Genomic DNA, 21,033 nt, shown 5'->3' with positions numbered 1-21,033 from the left:
CGTTTAAGATGTTTTACTTTTTAATTGTAATTTTGTTACTTTTAATAAATTCCATTTAAAAACGGAATTCATTGCTTTGTGAGGCTCCCTAGACCTCGAGGCCCTAGGGCAATTTGCCCCTTTGTCCCCCTCTCGGCGACCCTGCTGTCATCTCCTTTTCCCAGCGCCAGCTCACTTTTGAATAGCAACCCATCATCTTCCATATCCGAAGACATTTTGCGCTTTAAAATATTATTATTGAATTCTTTGCTTCGCACTACAGATTGGAGGAGGTTGAACAGTTCCACGAGCCTTGCCTTCAGCTGGTTTCTGTCTCCAAGTCTTGCCTTCAGCTGATTTGTAATACTGACAAGGAACGGAACAGCTGAACATCAACTTTTTGTGCCATATTTACTGCTTGCTAATACCAGTCCGAAAATATTTCTCTGCATTCGCTCGTTTCATGCAAAGGTCTTCTATGACCCTGTCAACTATGTGACAGGCTTGAAAAATGTCTTGGTTTTTATTCTTGTAACTTTTTACCAGAGGTCGTAGAGGCTCTATCCCGTTCAAAATCTTGTGCCTTTATTTTGGTTTTTGAGTTCCAGAACCATTCTTTTTCAAAGCCAGTGCGTAGCGCATCATAAAACACGCTATAGAGTTGGGGCTTGAAGATAGACTCTATTACTGCAACATGATGACGTTCGACCCAACAAGTGCGTGAAAGTTTGACTAAATCATTTATCTGTATTCCTGCGAGGTCCATTACATCTCCGGAGTGTGTCATTTACTGTATGACCAACCATTTTAGCGTAATAGTTAAAATATTCAAGCAATTTTCCAGGAAAAAGGGCACTTTTCCCCTTTTGAGAAAAAGGGCAGGGGTCTGGACCCCCAGGACCCCCCCCCCCCCCCGTAGTTGCGCGCCTGGGTGTTAGATAGATACTGGTGCCGAACACTTTAGGTGCCTAGAGAACGATGAAGCATCTATTTTTAAGATTCTATTCTGGCGTCGTTTGATTTCTACGTAATACCGATAATTATTTTACCAAATTAAAGCAAAATACACAGAATGTCACAAATATTTGGAGGGGGTGGGGGTGTCGCAGCTCCTCGTCCTCAAGTAAGTCCCGTCTCTAGGCCAACTATTGGGAATTAGGGGCGTCATCTTTTGAAAAAGTACGTTGTGCCCACATTCCCATGCAAGAAATAAATTGATCACAATTTTTAGATATTCGTTTCAACAAATTTAGCATTTTTACTTACGCAAGTGGAGGCCCTCAGTCAAAGGGTTTAGTTGAAGTTTTGATTTTCAAGGGTGTGACCACACTAAATACTTAAATGGAGAAGAACATCGAAACAAAAAATAATTTAGTTAAATATTGCGATTTAGAGGCCTTCTATGCGTATGTAATGTGTTAGGGTTTGTGAATTAGTTGTGTTGCGTGCAGTGGCGTAGCTAGCCAAATAGCAGTGGTCATGCCCTCCCTTCAAATTTGAAAAAAATGGGTGTGGCTAAATTTTACCACGCCCAATTTTTTAGTTGATGAGTTCCTTTTGAAAATTTCAATTTTAAGGCTTGTGACTTATAAAAAATATTTTGATTAACTTTTGGAATGAGCTTTTCTTATTTCATAGCAATCATCTTGTTACACCATGAAATGACCTTTATCTTATAGCTGTGACACTGCTTTGGTTTGTTGGTAATTTATACAGACAGAGTTCTGACAATTTCCAAACAGAACTGTACAAAAGACATTAAAAAACATTAGTTTAGTATAGTAGATAAACTTAGCTTAAATAAAAAATTATGTTGTTCTCCAAATTTCTTTCAATTTACAGGCTGAAATACATTTGTAAATTTTAGAGATAAGCTAAAATTTGTAAATGAAACAATAAATGACATGAAACTGAATGGGAGCTTTTTGGTCATCCTTTCCACAAATAGTCTTATTAACTAGTCATGATTAACTAACAATCCCAATAGAACTGATAGATGAATAAAACAAATAGGCAAATGAAAATGCAATGTAAATATTGATATGAAATATATAGGAAGCTAAAATAATGGATACGCCTAGTTGCAAATGTTTTCTGCAAAGTTAGACTTAATAAAAAAATACCTTGCAAAATAAGTTTAGCTTAACAAAAACATTGATGTTTCCACATATACTTCTGGTAAATATCCACATAATTGGATTGTCTTTACTAAATCTAGCAAACAAGGCTTGTAAATGAAATAATTTGATCTTGTAAATTTTCAAATATATCAAAAGTTGTAATAATGAAATAAAACTGTTTAAATAACAAGATCAGTAACATGCTTAACTTGTCTCTGGTCATTTTATTTCAACAGCTATAAGTAGTAAAAAGGTACTTTCAACTACAAGTGAAGTCAGTAGAGCTTTTAGTTTGACTTTAATTGTGTTTAAAACAGTGTTATTGCATGTGATAAAAACAAACAATCGAAGAATAACTTTAAGCAAGTTTTGGCATTCCCTATCCATTAACTACAATCTTATTGTCCTAATCATAATATGGTAACAATGCTTATAAAGGGCTTAACAGTTTCTAAATATGCTGCTAAATGTCTGGAAAGTTTAAGCTGTCAAATCTGTTGGTTTGGAAAACACCACTGCTATCTCCTCCATCCATCTCCAGTGAACAGCACCAAGATTTGGCATTCATTAAATCAAGAAGATTCTCTGCAAATGTTCAACTAGTAACAATTGATTACTGAAAGGCTGAGAGTTTGGTTTGGTTGCATAAAATGATCCTGCTCGCTGATTTTATGTCCAAAAATGGACTTTTGTGCCTGTCACTTCTCCACATAGTGCAACACCATTAAGGCTGAAAACCCTGCCATTGACATAGAATGTTCTGGAGATTAACATGAGTCGTGGCTGCTTGGAAATAAGCTATTCCTTGCATTTTACTTACAGAGAATTACCTCCCAGCTCGTGGATCTAGGCATAGCAGCGCCGCCATCGATGCCTCGCATTTGCGTTCACGAACTAACACAGGACGGTTCTGATGATTATAATGATGGTCATGCCCTCTCGAAATGGCATGACTAGCCTTTGTTCTCTCCTGCGTCACTCCTATTGTTAGGCATGACCAAACATAGGGAACCAGCGTTATGGGCATGACTAAAACACAGGGTTTGGTCATGCTCATAGTTATGGGCATGACTAAATTGGAAACCCTCTGTTTTAGTCATGCCCGACAATAGAAGAGCGCCTTCGGAGGGCTCCATATTCTTGGGGGGAACCACAGGGCTCCAAAGGCGAATGGCCTGAGCTATTTCATTAGAAGAATAGGACTTTATTCTTACGAAAATATAATTTTTTGAAAAATGTTATCTCTGGAAATAGATGGTCATGCCCGGCATGACAAGCATGACCGCTAGCTACGCCACTGGTTGCGTGATGTATCTGTGATCAAACGTTATCTTGTTGTCAGGTATCTATTGTCTTAAGTCAGTGTGTAGTTTCCGTTATTATTATTAATCGTTGTTGGTAATAATAAATTAGTCTTGGTTTGAATTTGATTGAGATACGTTGTTCTATAACTACGCTGTTGTTTTACTTGGCTTAGGCCCCCGGGCCTAAGCACGCCAGTCTCTCCATGCTAGCAAAGAACCTAGAACGTTACACGTATCGTCTGTTAAAACAAATTTCACCAAAGCTCATTACTGAAACTATCAAAAATTCTAGCCCAAACTGAGTGCTGACAGTAGATCATTTCTGAACAGCTTAATGTTATAATTCGACTACATTAGAATCCCGTTATAACGTACTCGGTTATTACGTACTTTCGGATATAACGTACTGGTGTGCTTGGTCCCGGCAAAAGGTGTGCTTGGTTTTAGTCAACTTTTACTTACCCTCGTTACAACGTACTTCGGATATAACGTACTTAATACACTGATCCCTTAAAGTACGTTATAACCGGATTATACTGTAAACCCCCTTTTCGAATAATCCCCCTTCTCTTTATCATCAGGTATTGAATAGGTCCCCATCTCGAACACCCCTTCCTTATCATACTGTTTGATTTTGAATAAAACAACCGATTGATTTCAAATTCTTGACGATGCATCGTCGTTTTTGCATTATTGCATATTGGTAAGTTTCAAATAATCTAATTAAGAATTAAGAACCATTTTCATCGAGTTCAATTTTTATCCTTTTTAGGGCACCAATATAGTTGATTTTTGAATATATCCCGCATAGAAGAAGAACATCTTCTTGAATAAGGGTCCTCTTGAAAAAGAACCTTTTTTAGCTTTAGTTTTGAATACGCCCAAAGGCTTGGAATTCGTATATGAATTTGCTATACGAATTTTGCTTAATTTTGCTGCCTTCAGATCGATAAAGCTGTCGCTAATCAATTCAGCCAGATTCAACATGTACATGTGTATTCAAAAACAAAAGTAGAAAGATCTACAAGTTTCAAAAATTACTTTTTATCGCTATTCAAGCATTAACATTTATCTAAATGACAAAATACAGCCTAACTTTACTTCAACTCCCACGTACGTAAACGTCAAATCCAAAATATGGCTTTTTTCAAAGTGGAGGACAGAAGTTTAGTACAGGAGGCATCGAGGTCTGCAAAACGCAATCTGGAAAATCGTTGAAAAATGGTCTGTGCTCCCCTTTGCATGAACCTCCCAGGCACTGCGGAGCTGTGAGAAAAGTGGGGGGGGGGTCTAAAGCAAGTGGTGGGGAGCTAAAACCGTATAAAGAGGCTTTACTGGTAGTTTAATACTAAATATTTGGCATTTTTTTGCAAAAAGTGGAACAACGGTGCCTGCCCCTAAAAGCACTGGAAAATTTTATGAGCCCGGCGCTCATTTTTGGATTAAAAGTATGTTAGCCATTGAAAATATTTACTTCGACAGACAGGTTCTTGTGGGGTCGGGTCTTTTGCTATGTTGACTTTCATAGAATAATGAGGTCTGTGCTACGGCCAAAGGGAGTCGAACTTTCATTCAAGTTCAAACCAGCGCTCTAATTGCGTATCATTTTCAGGAATCTTGATATAGCTTTGTAAACCAATCAGAGTATAAAAATTGGGAAGCAATCAGCCCTTTATGTCACATAGTCACTTTCGGCAGCCAGTCCTTCGTGCCACTTCGATATGTTTTGAAAAGCAAACGGCTGTTTGTTCATTGTCTAATAGCCAAATCTTTCATTTAAATGCGTTTTACCATCACCAGTTTGACCTGGAAAAAGAATAATGGCTTTAGCAAAATAACAGGGACTTTGACTTGCTAAACTGGATATTTCGAAGTTGGCGAGCCGGGGAAAAAAACACATGGAGCAGCAGTTGGATATGACCAATACCTGGCACAATAACTATGCTTGCACTCAATGGTTTTGCTGATATAATTTCACGGACACAATAAGGAGAAGTAGAGAAGAACACCAGGAAACTTTAAGATCTGAGATACCGTGGTGCCTCAAACAAGCGCCCCCTCAAATAAGAGCCTCCCTCGAATAACCCCCTACCGTAGAGGTGAAGTTATTGAATAAGCGCCAACCCCTCGAATAAGCGCCCATCCTTCAACCTTCAGAAATGGGCGCTTATTTGAATTTTCAACGAAAACATAATTGGAAAGCAATTCAACAAGAAAGATTAATGAACAACACAATTTGCACCCAAATATACTTTTTTTAAATAAGCGCCCACCCTGGAGCCTCAAGAATTAAATAAGCGCCCGGGCGCTTATTCGAGGCGTTGCGGTATATGTTGCATGGGGACTAGTTCAGGCTTATCTTCCAATGATAATTTCTTTGCAACATCTTCAAAAATGCTAATCGATTACCATTCGTTTTTAAAAATCATGAAACACAATTTTGCCATCCAAACAGTAACTACCCTAAAAAAACTTCAAAATGGTGATAATGGAGGCTTGAACCTAGTTACCAAGCTGCCTTTATTGCGTTAAAGACAAAATATTTTTGCTACAAAAATATTTGCTTGTTCATACCTTTTGGAGGGATCCATGCATCGAATTTTGAAGTCGAATCTGGGGTCATCTGTGCTCCGTAAACTTTTTTCTTTGTTTTCTAAAAAGAAAATGTTATAAAGAATAAGGATTAAATTGAAAGTACTTGCAGGACTTTCAAGATATTTAACGGAGCTCCAATGGAACGATTAACGAACTTGACAATATTACAAAAGAAATATAAGTGAATATGAAACAAACTTCTTTACCTTACTAATTGCAAGTGCCAAGCTAAGAGTAATGGCCTAATATTTTTAATATCAAACGTAACGAATAGATGAAATTGCATTGAAAATTCTGCAGAGTAGGTATAACCTGTTCGTGGGGAAATGGCTTGCGGGTCAAAAACTTAATCTGGTGAAACATATTAATGATGAAACACATGTTGAATCTGGCTGAATTTACAGCTTTATCGATCCGAAGGTAGCAAAATTCAGCAAAATTCGTATAGCAAATTCATTTCGTAGTTCGAAACAGAGTGTTATTTTCTTCAAGACTTCTTGTGACCGTAAACTTTTTGAAAAAATTTCCTGTGAAATTAGTTTGGACTTTGTGATTCAAAAACCTCAATAATGCGATAAAATTATGTTGTTGAAGACAAAAAGAGTCACATGAGTAAAATATGAAAGTACAGATTTTATCAGAAATGCTTTGCCATATTGATAATCAGAACTGCACAGAGGTTTCAGAGCTCCTAGGACAAAACCGAAGGTCAAGGCCCCCAGTGAGCGGAGGGAACAGAAAGTATTTGTCACCAAGCCCTTAAGATTAGCTTAAAATGCATTTCAGAATATTTCTTGAAGTCATTTCTTGCAAATATTTTAACAACTTACGTTCTTAAGCATACTTTTGCTACAATTGATTAATTCCATTCCTAACATAGCGCAATCAACCCTGAGGCCCCCTGGGGCATTTTGCCCCTCATCCCCCCTTTCAGCAGCCCCACTTTTAGTGGATGCTATTGTCAAAACTCTTTCAAAGGGTTAGCAAAGAAATGTGGAACATTGCCATTCTTGCATAAATGAGCGAGCATTAAAATGGCAATTCCTGCGTCTTGATAAATGAAGCGATTTTATGAAAGACTCATACCAAAAACTATTACTTTGTACAAAGGAGATTTATCTGTAGTGTTGTGAGTGAGTTACAAGCAGGAAATTCCTGCAAAAATACATCTATGATACGGGAGGTTGGTTCTTTCTTTATAGCCTGCATTTAAAAATATCTCAAACACTAATAACGGTATGGGGTCGTAATGACATATCAGTAATGACATAATTTATTACTTTTTGCAACGAAAGCTGATCCCCTTGATCTCCCTCAGCACAGTATTACTTTTCGAAACATAGTTTTGATCTTTTTCAGTGCAATGAGTTGATTTCTTCTGAGCATTTAGATTCCTTCCAACCTGCTTACCTTCTGTTAAGTGTATAAAACTTTTCTATTATTCATCCATGGTTGAGAAATTTCCTGTGAGAAAAATATTCTAACTGATTTCCTGTGACCAATGGTCACACGGTCACGGGGAAAATAACGCCCTGGTTCGAAATGCAAGACTTTGGGCATATTAGTGACTTAATTATCGAAACATACTACAAATACTGAAAAATATAGGATCAAGTTTGATATTTAACCAGGTTTTACAGCGTTAAGTGGGGGTGTTCACCCTCACCCCACCCCCACCCCAATCTTGTCAATGCATGGTTCACATAGCTTCTAAAAACTGATGAAAATACAACAACAGCAACCACAAGAAAGATTCTAAAATGCAGTTGCAAATTTGACCTGTTTTTGCCTTGGATGTTGTTCGACCTTGTCTGATTCTTCCGAGCTAGGGTTGATTCTTGAGATCACATCAACTAGGGAACTCCCATAATTCATTGTGGGCTTGCTGCAATCGTTGGATGTACTTCTCTCAGCTTTGACATGTTTAGATCCATCTTGAGCCTTCTCTTGGTCTATTATAACTGTATCTACGTTGCTTTGTTCAACTTTTGCTTTTTCTAAAATTGGGAAGCAATTAAACTGAGCAATGCAGAAAGCAGTTGAAAAATGTCATACTAATACAATTTTGGAAGCAGTGTGACCTGAAATAGGGATGCCATGGGTTCATACAGAAGGACATGATGGTGGATAGTATCGCTGACCAGATACTGAGCTAAAATATTAGTTTTACGATTGCTCTTAAAGCAATTTTGGAACGAATTAAATCTTAACGAAAAAAAACCAAAAAATCATGAAAACAGAGGAGAGTTATACTGATAACTTTACAGCCATCTCGTCTTGGATTGGCACCATCTGTAAACATGGATAGCAAAGGTAAATTAAAGGTTAACTGCCAGTTTTTCCAACGCTTTTTTGCAAAGAAGAATGGGGTACCCTGCATAGAGGGATGTTTCTTGGTAAAGCTCATTAAACAGACAAAAGTTGCAACGATACAACAGGTGAAATGTCTAAAGGTAATTCGCCAGGTGGTCGACCACATGATAGATTTATGTTAAAATTTATCCTTCATCCTGTTCCCAGAATTTTCCACAAACGTTGGTATGTCTCAATGAAAACAATGAAAAATCAAAATTCCAGAATTATTTGGCAGCACACAGCAACTCTTTGAACTCCAATTCTTGAATGACAAAACTTGAAGCCTCCGTGGCCTAATGGATAAGGCATCGGCCTCCTAAGCCGGGGATTGCGGGTTCGAGTCCCGTCGGAGGTGTGACATGTAACTTTCTTTTAGCAGGTAAATTTTCTTTCTCACGTAGATTGTCTCTGTAAAACATTCTGGTACATGTTATTTCACGCAACGGATCTAAAAGTACCGGGGTAAAACCATAGCAAAATTCTTACGGAAGGTGTCCAACAGGCACGCGGAGCGTTGAGAAAAGTGGGGGGTCTAAAAAAGTTCTAAAAAACCGAATAAAAAGAGGCTTTTCTAGTGGTCCACCTCTTAATATTTTGCATTTTTCGCAAAAAGTGGGGGGGGGGCAGCCCCCTTGCTCCGCGGTGCATTGTCTAGTCTAGTGAGGTTCCTCTCTCTGCCTTGCAGCCCAGTATAAATTGTTTTATTTTCGTAAAACGGACGGCAAATGCGCCGGCCAAAGGGGAAACCTTGAGTAGCAGTACCATGCACCAAAATCTTCATTAATTGTGTGCCGTTGTGTCAATAACGCCACGAACGGTGGCTGTGCGCCGCGAACGGTGGCTGTGCGCCGCAAACGGTGGCTGTGCGCCGCAAACGGTGGCTGTGCGCTGCAAACGGTGGCTGTGCGCTGCAAACAGTGGCTGTGCGTCAGACACGTCCGGAGCGGCGCACACGCACACCCCTTTCATTCCATATCAGTTTACCGTTGCAACTACCAAATTTTGCTATTTGTTTCAAAACTTCACATCAATCAAACTTCATATTTGTGTCTAACATTTCATGGTGGGAAAACCGAAGACTTTCAGGCTGATCAGATCAGATCTTGGTAAATTTTGAGCTTTCGTTTAAATGATTATAAAAACAATCTCCGTTTGAAAATTTCATATTGCTTCACATTCTCTCAAACAAGCTATCGTGTATGTCCTCTCAATTTCTTGTCCTTCTCTTGATGTGACTAGTGTACAACGTGCATAAATTGATAGAAGCCTTGTATTTTCTATTTCAATACGATACAGAAAAATATCCATTGATTCTTACTTTGCTAGAATGTTTAGGCATCTTACATGCACAATTTAGAGGACCCTCATAAAAAGCACTCTCGAGTTATTGATGCTTCCTCTCTAAATAGCTTTATCATTATTCAGTTAAATTTGTTAACCTCTCAATTGGTTCTCCTGGCATCTCTGGGCAATCATGTTCTACTTTTACAGATATGCTGGACGATCTTGCTGTTGAAAATTCCCATCGTCGTTACATCTATCTTGGTTGGTCAAAGGTCATATTTCGATGCACCTATTTTAAATTCTGCCATAGAAACAACCCTTGGTCTAACCCAGAGCTTCTTTCAATCAAGTATTCTTTCTTCACCTTTACCACCACTACTACAATCTTTATTGCCAATATCAACATCATCACCACTTTTGTCATCCTCATCAGCATTATCAACATCGTCACCATCATTACATCATCATGATTATACTTATGCTGTGTACAACCGTTTTTTCTTCTTTGCATTTGTAATAGTTTTTTTTCAATGTAAGTGTGCCACTACCTTACAAACTACCTTGTAAAAGTGAGGTTTGTAAGTGTTATGTTTTTTCCAAAATGAAATGATAACAAAACAAAAATTATTATTTATTGGTAGTTTAAAAGTTTACCTTTAATTTCTGGTCTATCATTCTTTCTTCCAACCCTGAAAGAGTGCGGAAAAATGACGAAAAATAGAAACTTTGGGCAAATAACAATCACTGGTAGCTAAGTTTTTCCTTTTTGCGGTTGATGACAATTACATTGGTACACTGAGCTGTCTGTTACTCACGGCTATATTTTGCAAGTTAAACTTTGAAAACAACAAGTCTAGAATTTTGCTTGAAACATAATGTGCAGCTGGAAGTTCAACATATAGGCAACTTATTTTTGCAATAGGAACTAACGATTATTGAGGGAAGAATCAATGATGTCAAGGTTACGAGGCTACTTACAAAGGAGACTGGGGGGCTTTTAAAGGTGGTAATTCGACTGGTTTGACAATTTCCAGAAGTTTTTCAACGCGTCTTTGCTCCTGAGAAAATAATAAAAATGTTTATTGAAATGTCCTGAACACTGGAAAGAAGAGCAGTTGGTACAAATTTTAATTAAAGAAGTCATTGAATGTGAAGCATTGTGACTGATTGATTTTGTGATAGTACTTGATGTATTCCGAAAAACCTACTGGCAAATTGCCACTTTGGCTGGGTGAACACTTTACACTATCCAGCCGCCCTCAAAAGGAGAAATGTCCCCCCACCATATATATATGCTTCAGTAAATTTTATTGCAGCAGCGGATTTAAGAAGATCAAGGGCGTCGGGAAGAATTGTTCCATCTCAGAAATTGAAAAATAACCTCTGGCGTTTGTCTATAATCAACAAAAAAACGGCGAGAATACTTTGATGGCAAAGCTTTCTCCTCATAAACATTTTGAAAACAGATCTTTCTGGCTTTTAGAATAGAGATCATATTCATTTTGGCGGTTGCTACCTATTCCACTATTCCATCTCTCGGAGCACCAGGCTATGAAACATTTTATTAAAAAGTAAATTACAATAAATCTAGCAATATTTTGAGGTTTCTCTGTACGCTGAATTTTCCTGGCACTGACACACCTTTTTCAAAGCAGACAGGCGATGCTTCATGCTAATTCTGGTTTTCTTGTCCAAGCGTGAATCCACAGTGTTCATAAACTGATCGAGCTCATCTCCACCATCTTGACTGATACGCTTTTCAGCTAAAGGAAATTTGATAGTTTTAAAATGTACTTTGTCTCCAGCATCTTGCAACTATTCACAAAGGAACGATGGAGTCCTTTAAGAAAAGGCCCCAATTTTCAATATTAAAACTGCTGTTAAAACTCACGAAAACCGTTAAATACTTCAAGTGATTACAGACAGACATTAAAAACATGCAGACAACGAAATCTTCGTTAAAATAACATATTTTTAATCATACAAAGTTACAATTACAGACACAGTTTGCACAAGTTTGTTCCTTGGGTGTCTGACAGAAATTGGATAATAGGCCAATAGGCCAATAGCCCATCAGTTGTTTTTTCAATTATCCAGAAAATACTTATGGTTAGTAAAAGCCCTCCTTTTTCTGTACCCAGGAAAGGTAGAGAGCCGGAACTAAAAATAAGTTTGGTTTTGAAAAAGAAAAAGAAGAACCATAGACACGTAAGGTCAATTTTCTTTACGAAAGACTATACACTCTTCTTTTAATAAGAACAATTTTATAAGACGACAGCCTCAAAATTGGTAAAAAGTTAAGACCAAATCAAGAACAAGCCGAGTCTCAGCTACTGTAAGATGTAATTTGAACCATGTTTTATCTCAAAAACGAAGAGCCTACTCAGGGGTGCTTTTTCGGTGAATAATCAAACTTGTCGGCAACTATGGGACATCTCACCCAAAAGCTTGGGGGAGAGACTTAGAAAGAAAACTGAAACGGGTGGTCTGAAAACATACTTTCTGATTCATTGTCACAATGATTCACTATAAGAGACCCAAGCAAAGCACTACTGGGCACTCTGCAAGCAATAACCATGGTAATATAAATAGAAAAGACAAAATCCAGCCACAAAATCTAAGAGCAAAGGCTTCCTGTTCCCGGTCTACAAAATCCAGCCAAAGAATCAACAATCCTAGAATTCATGCTTCCTTTATGCAATTTTGATTCATATTTTGTAGATGCTTGATAAAAATTTCAACATTAAAATCACGGCATGAAAACCCACCCAGCCATGTGGCACTCGTAGTATATTTTTCATGAATTAAGTTCTGCAGGAAGCGTTTAAAAACAAACCCTTTTGCAAAAAGCACCATTTTTCTTTAATGTTCACCAAAAAAACATGAAGACAAAACAAATGAATCTTATATATGTGCCTTGCATATGTTAAAATGGTTTTTCTACCTAAGAACCCTTGAGAATGTTTTTAAAAAATTCTTGTTTGACAAACTTTTACAATTTTTCATCTGGTTTAAGAGTTTTTGTTATAATATGCAAAATTCTTGAAAATTCTTAGAAATTGATGCCATGTTGATGCATCCAAGGCCTCTGCCTATTACATTGATTGCCTATATTATATTGCCTATTACAGTGATTTTTACTGATTAAAGTAAATTTTCTCTTAAAATCCTTTTCACAAGCGATTTCTTCTCAGGGTTCTGACCAAAATCTTTATCAAAAAGTTTTTTTAAAACTTCCATGGATACAAGGACATCATATGATCAACCATTTTCGGCTCATTTTTAATGTTGTTTATGCTAATGCCTGCCCCGTTCACCCAAAGATAACACCTACCCGATTTAATCTCCATTTGTATTTCTCTACCTACATTCTAGCAAATTTTAACATACTAACTGTAAATATTCTCACCAGTTACGAAGTAAAGATTTTAGCTAAACCCCTATATCAGATCAATTTAGGCCTTTATGAAAAAAGAATAATTTTCAGTCACCAAAACAGATAATAATTTTGAAATGAAATAAGAAAATGAACTTACTGGTGACACATCATTATGCTTTTTAGAATGTGACCCTATCTTCTTTTATCTTCCCATTCTCGCAGAAAATTTATAAATGATTTTGTCCGGTCGCAGGAAGGAAAACATTTTTCATGCCCCGCTTAAAATAAAAACCCGGAAAAATAAAAACCGCTGAAAGAAATACGTTACCGTTCTGATCATCTGAGAGCGACTTTTCCAAGGATTTTATTTCCTGCAGTGTCGTCTCAAGTGCCTCTGTCTACAAGAAAAAAGCGATCACTTTGTCGGGTTCGTGTATCCAAACTTCTAATTCACTCCATGGGAAAATGAACAACTACTATAATGTTTAAACACACTCTTTGCAAGGTCTGTTCTTGGGGGAAACTTCAACAGGCAGAGAACGGGGGTGTGCAGGGTGTCATTAAGGCATTACGTTTCTGATGTGACAAAGGATTGTAAGGTTTCAATTTAGCCAAAATAATTGGTGTCAATTTGTATGTATCTTTTAAAGATCTCTATTCATTATTAACATCGGTGGACCTTAAAAGCTGGAAGACTGGAGCTGTTCAGCAAAGAATCTGGACACAACTGTATATACAATATAACATAACTGCATTATTCACATCATTTATACTATGTATATACTATGTGGGACATATGATACTTTCGTTTGACTGAATACAATTTGACTTTATTATGGTATCCCCATATTCTATTAGGACGGACCTGATCGATTATAACAGCAATTTTATGAACATTGTTTTGATATTTTACAAATTTATAATGAGATGCAAAAAGATTTACCAAACTATCGTAAGTCTCCACAGTTTCTTTGGCAGCTTGTCCAGCCTTTTTCAATCTCTTCTGTCGTTTTGATTCGACTTAAATAGAAGTCAGATATTAAAAAAACATATAGCCTGTAGCTGAACCACTAGCCAGCATGAAATGATGATTCATGACAAGTCTATAGGCTAGAAATGAAGAGAGCAAAGAAATCAGTCAATAAAATGGATTTAACCCTTAAAGATGACTTTCTTGGTTTATCAAGGCATCTGTTAATATCCGCATGCATGATCGCAAATGGTAAACAGAAAGGTTTGTGCCAAATTCATTGTTACCCTCTTTGTTTCTCCTGTTTTCCTACACCAATGCTTCAGATCAACTGATGATCATCTATTTCGTTAACACTTTTATCATCAAATAATCTTTATCATATTCTACCAGATTTTACAATAGGTGAAATACGACGAGTGTAACAAAGTTTAGGAAGGAAGAAACCAGTTTCCAATAGAAAAGCAATAAACATGAAAAAAATACAGCAAGTTGCAAGCCCACCTGCACCAGTTCTGTCGAGAAAAGTGTCCTCATCGCTGTCATAATAATCGTTGTCTGCCAATCTCTTTGCACGTTTTGATCTTTCACTTTCTGTTTGATTGGATAAAGTGCAAAATTTTGGTAATTGTCATTGATACCTTTAAGGATTGATATGATGAAAGTTCTCTAAAAATATTTATCCAGCAGGACAAGCAAGGCCCAGTTACAGCAAAGAACTAGGCTGAAGGAACAGGCTATAACCTGAAAAATTATAAAGTTGCAAATAAACAAATTTCATACCATGTATAGCATTTCTTAACATTCCATGAGCATCAATTATTCTGCATGCCTCATATGCACATGCAACCACAGCATCTTTCTTTTTGGTTGATGTCCCTTCAGCAACTAGTTCTTGTCCTGCTGCATCTTCAATAGGCAGTCTGTCAAGTTAGAAATGTGAGCACAAAATAATTAATGATCTTGATAAAATACTATTATATCCAATTTAAAAAGGTATTCCAAAGAGTAATAATAAATTGGCTAATAAACACTATGATTCGATGATGAGAACAATATTATTCATTAAGGTATCTACTATGACAAAGATAATGTTTAGAAAATATTAGACTGCCATATGGGCTGTGAAGAAATAAGCATCTCAGAAGCTTTTTCATGATGGATATTGTTGGCTTTTGATTCCAAGTTATCACAATAAAGAGCGCAATGCACATACTTGACCCTAATAACAAAAACTTTTGTATGTCCTGTCCCTCTTTCGTCTGATTCATACTCTAATTCCAAGCCTGGTTGAAAAAATCCAACATCACTCAAATGTGGTACAATAGTTTTAAAAATTTAAAAACAAAACAGCCTCAAGAAAATTATTTGAATGGTATGCAAGCTGCCCCTTTCATTGAAACATTCTCCAAGAAAGCTTGTAACCAACAAAATACACAAGCATAAAGAGTCCAATGGAAGTTGAGCATGTTACAACCCTGTCAAAATACCCATATCAATCACAAGGCTTTATATCCACAGATTTTGCAAAAAAGGTTGAAAATCTTATCAAAATCCATTTAATATCCATTAAAACTTACCCTCTCTTTCAAAAAAGCCCCTAAGAGTCTTTTTAGGGTCCTTTAGTTCCAAAGGTTTTCTACTTGCAAGTAATTTCTCCAAATCAATCTCTTCTTCTACTGCATCTTCACCTTCACAAAGAAGAAAAGACTTTTAAGAAAACACTATCACTTAAAACCAAATAAAAGTATTTACAAATTTAAGCTAAATCAAACTGAGGTCATCAATACAATAAAACTAGGGGTATACCGGATCAGGATTTTCAGAATCTGGCCGGAACCGGATTTACCGGATTTCTTCGTGGAATATCCGGCCGGATATTACCGGATAATCTGGCCATTTATGGATTTTTCAGTAATAAAAAGTTTTGAGCCACTTTGCAAAAAAATGCATAGCGAGAAGATCAAAGAGACCCATTCAGGGTTGCCAGATTGAATTTACAAACGAAGGCTAGACTGGTGAGCAATTTAAGCCAAAATGCTCATAAAAAGGCCAAATCAAAAAACTTTCTCAAGGATCCATCGAGCAGGCACTGGTTATATTTCTACGCTTGTGCCTGTTAGATAATTTCTTAACTTAGATAAGAATCTTACTATTTTCCAAAACCCTTTGCTAATATCAAGATAATATTTAGGTTAGGTGATAAAATTTGAAATTTGGTTACTAATTATTCCATTAAGTAGTAATTACGCATTAATTTTAGATGTTCTGCTGAAAAGGCCAACAAGGTCAAATTTAGGTGGTAAGCAAAAAACAATTTTTCCAGGTAATCTAAATCTTAAAACCAAAAAGGAAAAATTTGGCCTAAAAAGCCTATCTGGCAACCCTGGACCAAATTTGTGAATTATATCATCCAGTCTTCCTGTTTCGTGATGATGAGCACTTTCATTTAAAATTTGTTTCAAAGGCGCTTGCTTTATCATCAATCTTGTTTAGTTCTGGAAAATCCGGCAACTGGCCAGAACCGGATTTTCAAAAAAACAAAGATCTGGCGCTTGATTATCCGGCCTACTGGATATCCGGTACATCCCTAAATAAAACTCCATAATTAAGCAAAAGCTGACAGAATACCTCCAACATACAGTTACTTTAACATACAAATTTTAAAAATAGTATAAGTTTTTCAGCTAAAGTGTTGTTCAGTACTAAAATAACTGTTTATACACTACAACAAAATGTCCATTTGTCAAAACTAAAGATTCATTCTCATTTATTCAGATGATCAAGCTATATTAGTTGATATAACAAAATAATAACTGACCATTATATCAGCCATACAAATAAGCACAAATTCAGTTTGCCTAAAAATGAACCTAGAAGCTTGTGCAAACACAGAGGCTTGTATATTCAGTCTCAATTAAAACAAACATCTTTAGGAAAGTGGGAATTATTTATGTGAAAAGAAACCTTTTAAAACATTTAAGTAAACTATGATTACCATTTATTCTTGTTTGTTATAACAACTAACCAGTTCATACATTGAGCATTGATTAATAATTCCTCCAAGACAGAATATTTAATGTTAGATGCAAATGGCAAATATAAAAAGTTCTTACCTATGCCCCATGATATCCCAGCATCTTCAACACTTTCATCAGTTGGTTCTTCATCCTCCTCACTCTTATCAATTTCTCTTTTTTCCTTTACAATATTCATATCAACCTCTTCGTCTTGATCATCATCAGGACCCTTACAAAATTAAGCATTTTTTGTAAAGAAATATATTATCAAAAATGATCATTATCAGAAGTAAGTGACATTAAAAAAGCTATAGGTGCAATGGAACAATTGCAGACAATAAACGTGTGATCACTCTAAGAAGGCAACTCAGCTACCTGATCATGCTTTCTAATCCAAGCCAAAAGCCTTGTCACTCCCCACACCACCTTCTTTTTACCTAGATTTTAGTTTCTAGTTTTTTACTTTACTTTCTTCTGTAATATTCTTACTTTTTCTATTCTATCTTTTGATTAAACTAGTGTATCAATCATTTTGCTAGTTTATCTTATCTTTTACCATCTTGATCTACAAGTAAGGAAAATTTGATAGAAACCTAACTAGCATAGAGTTAGCCAACTTTATTTAAAAACAATTTTATCTTCAATAAAACAAACTTAAATGCAACTAATGAGATCTGGAAAATACTCTATGGTTAAATTTTTACTTTGTAGAATAACTTAATCTATTATATCGTTGGGAAAACAGAGCTCTGCATACAGTAAAAAGGCTGAAATGAATCTGCCTGCACACAATCTCACCAGGAACTGTCACAATCTGCAGAGTGAATAAACTGCAAAATGATTGAATATTATACCTGTAAAACATATAAACGACTGCTTGCACCAAATTTTATAACATATCCAACTCGAATCCTGTGATAAACATGTGGTTGTAAAGCTATTTTATTAACAACTGTGCCGTGGGTGCTGCCAAGGTCCATAACATAAAATCCTTCCTCTATCTTTGACCCTTTTTCCTGAGCTCCTCTATAAACAACAACTGCATGATATCTGGAAATAGAGGGATGTTCTAAGAGCACATCACAGCCTTCTAGTCGTCCAAAGATATAGAATGGTTTGTCAGTCAAATCTATTTTTCCTTTCATAACACCATTTTTCAGGATCTCAAAGACGTAATCCTTAGAGCATGTAGTACACCAGCTTGGACAACTAAAGGGGACACTTGGTTTCCTTTGACTTAAATCTTGCTGCTCAGGGTTTTCAGTTTTATTTTCACTTTTTTCAGGAGACTGTTCTGTGACTGATGTCACATTTTGAATCGTTGTTGTCTTCAATTCTTTCCCACTAGATTCCTCGCCATCAAGAGATTTCTTTTTCACTACTGTCTGAGGTTTTCTTTTGAGCGCAGTCTTCTTTGGTGCGAGGAAGGCTGGTGAAGCAAAATGGGCATTTTCGGTAGTAATATTCTTTGCCACTTTGTTATCGCAATCACTTTCTTCGTCTGCTTTCCCGATATGGCAGCTTCGATTTCCGTCAACTTTACTTTCTTCTAAACCTAAATTTTCTTTTTTGCCGTTTCCTTTGTCTTCCATATTTATGCAATCATTTCATTGAAACTATATCAAATTGCTGTGGTTCGAAATCCACCATTTTCCAAAATATAAGGGAAATTTTGATTTGAACTCCACTTGATTGTGAGGCTGAAGGCCGGGGTCAACCAGGGTCAACGCATTGATTACCGTAATTCCGCAAGAATTTTTGGACCGACTTATACCGAGTTTTCAATATGAATTAAACCGAAAAAAATCCAGTTTGAATTTTGATTAACTTTATTTAAGTTTCAAGTAATTTCTGGGCAATTTTACAATATATTAAAAACTCATCCGCCTACGAGATATGAAGCTTGTCCAGGTCCCTTTTTCATCAATCTTTCTAGCATATATTCTCTGAAGATTTCATCATATTTAGCTAACTTTCCCTTTTGACATTATACCCTTTCAGAGTCTATTTGATAGATAGTGGATACAACTATTCTTATTTCTTTAGTGCATTGAAGGATATAGTTTTCTCGATTGTGAAACAGTTTTGTGTATGCGGTTTCCCTTAATTTATTTTTGATAGCATATTTTCTTACTAGATGTGAATTCCAGGGTGTCGTGCTAGGAGGTACGGCTATAGGAGGCTGGGCAATGTAGTCCAACGACGTACAAGAAAGTTTTTTTTGACTGCGCCCCCTCCCCCTATTCAAGTATAATGTTTAACCCGAGACCACCCATCTGATCTATTTTATATCAATTTCTGCAGTTAAAGTTTCAACAACATTTGTTGTGTAAACGGCAAAAATGCTTCATGAAGATTCAGTATTACTGATAATTTAATTTTTGGGTGAAAGGGAAATTGAAATATGTTTCTGAAAGTGGTACCCAAATTTCATTCTTAAATCAAAACATATAGATTATTCAAGCAGTTACGTGATATTGGTTTACAATTCTGAAAAGGCTAAATCGAGTCCAAAATAATTGTGACGATCGGTAGAAATTAAGCCCTTTAAAGCCCTACAATCGAAAATACTGTTATCTTCTATTGTGCTTTGCAGTAACTGTACTACAGGTACTGCAAAGCTCAGTAGAAGATAAAGTTAATAAAGTTAATGTGATCTAGCTAAAGGAAAAGGACCACAGAGATATGCCCAAACACAATCGGATGGATTTTGTTAAGACAGGACAGAAGAAAGTTTGAAGATTTTTCTCAGGGAAAAAGGCGCTTTCTCTGTTCTGTTCAAGTCGTTGATACTCTTTGTAGAAGAAGAGATCCTGTTTACCTGACAGCTTTCTCGACCAAACTAATCTCATTTGATACAAATTCTTAATAGGAGAAGGAGAGGTCCAAGAAAAGATCCCTGTGGGACACCAAAATATAATTCTTCCATTCGTGACCTAACACCATTTGTCGAATCAAACTTTCGACTCCAGGGACTAAAGTAAAAACTGTAACGACCCAAATTTACAGTTTCATATTTTTAAACATAATTTTTTTTAGTTTCTTCTTTATGCAGTTAGAACGTCTTTAACGCCCAATAGTTGAAAATCAAAAAATACTGTTCTGCTATGCTGATAGCTTTATATAAAATAGAAGCAGTTAGCAGCAGCACCAGCGTGAAGTAAAAAGGGGTTAGGGCTCAGTTCCAAGCAAATTCTATAAAACTAAGCTCTAGGTAGGGCATTCCTTCATATACATATATAAGGAAAATACTACAACCTTTATGTATTACGAAAGCCCCACACGGATGGATTGTAATAATACTGTACTGTTTTCGATAGCAAAAATTTAAAAAATGTGACCTTTTCTTACACAGTTGGTATTTCAAAGACTCCTCCTACTTGTCCCCACCTGAAGTTGAGTTTACTTTTTATAAATGACATGTTGTAAATTACATATGGGCAAAACGATAAGTGGTTCGCTGTCTCAGGCGAATCTATATTTTAGATTGTGAGGTAAACGAAGGGTAAAAAGGAAATATAAATAATCCGAAATTAAATCATGCACATTTGCAGTTGCAACTTCAGGATTTTTCAACCAGTACTAACGCCATTAATAGATGAGAGAAAAAAAATTCCGGATTTATCGGGGAAAATCACGAAGGTTACAAAATTGATACAACAAGAAACCACCGCTAGCATTTCGCCCACATTTCTAATAAAAATGCTACATTCTTTAATTCATAATTGGCCAATGCCGTACACTGGGCATTGAATTCACTAAATACCGTTCACTGAAATACCGCCAAATTTGAGGAAGATTGCCGAATTACCGACAGAGAAAAAGACAAATACCGCAATACCGTCAACCCCAAAGACCCGCCCCCGCCCCCATTTCATGCACAATGTACTCTTTTTAGGAAAGGATTCTGACAGCTAGATAATTTTATAGCAAAGGAGTCCAGATCCGCGTTCATTTTACATAATGGCCGCGCAAGGTCCCTATCCTATTTAATAACATTTACATTATTGACACTAAACATTCTAAA

General features: G+C 36.4%; 1 protein-coding gene and 1 non-coding gene across 2 annotated transcripts; one reads left to right on the top strand and one right to left on the bottom strand.

Moving 5' to 3' along the window:
• Positions 1-4,382: 4,382 nt before the first annotated feature.
• On the bottom strand, positions 4,383-18,889 carry LOC135684159 (kanadaptin). The gene is made up of 14 exons (XM_065199585.2): positions 17,861-18,889; positions 17,103-17,235; positions 15,567-15,677; positions 15,203-15,272; positions 14,770-14,909; positions 14,491-14,580; positions 13,960-14,036; positions 13,345-13,414; positions 11,279-11,400; positions 10,616-10,695; positions 10,292-10,326; positions 7,778-7,995; positions 5,978-6,056; positions 4,383-5,209 (listed from the first exon to the last, which is right to left on the bottom strand). Exons 1-14 carry the CDS (start codon positions 18,596-18,598, stop codon positions 5,160-5,162), a joined length of 2,013 nt encoding a protein of 670 aa, XP_065055657.2. The 5' UTR covers positions 18,599-18,889; the 3' UTR covers positions 4,383-5,159.
• On the top strand, positions 8,636-8,708 carry Trnar-ccu (transfer RNA arginine (anticodon CCU)). Its single transcript has one exon. It is a non-coding gene; the product is annotated as a tRNA-Arg (tRNA).
• Positions 18,890-21,033: the final 2,144 nt, after the last annotated feature.

This window comes from Rhopilema esculentum, chromosome 10 (assembly GCF_057945365.1).
Source record: "Rhopilema esculentum isolate cy_ngs chromosome 10, ASM5794536v1, whole genome shotgun sequence".
In the NCBI taxonomy this organism is placed as follows: Eukaryota; Metazoa; Cnidaria; class Scyphozoa; order Rhizostomeae; family Rhizostomatidae; genus Rhopilema; species Rhopilema esculentum.
This window is presented reverse-complemented; position numbering and strand designations above follow the sequence as displayed.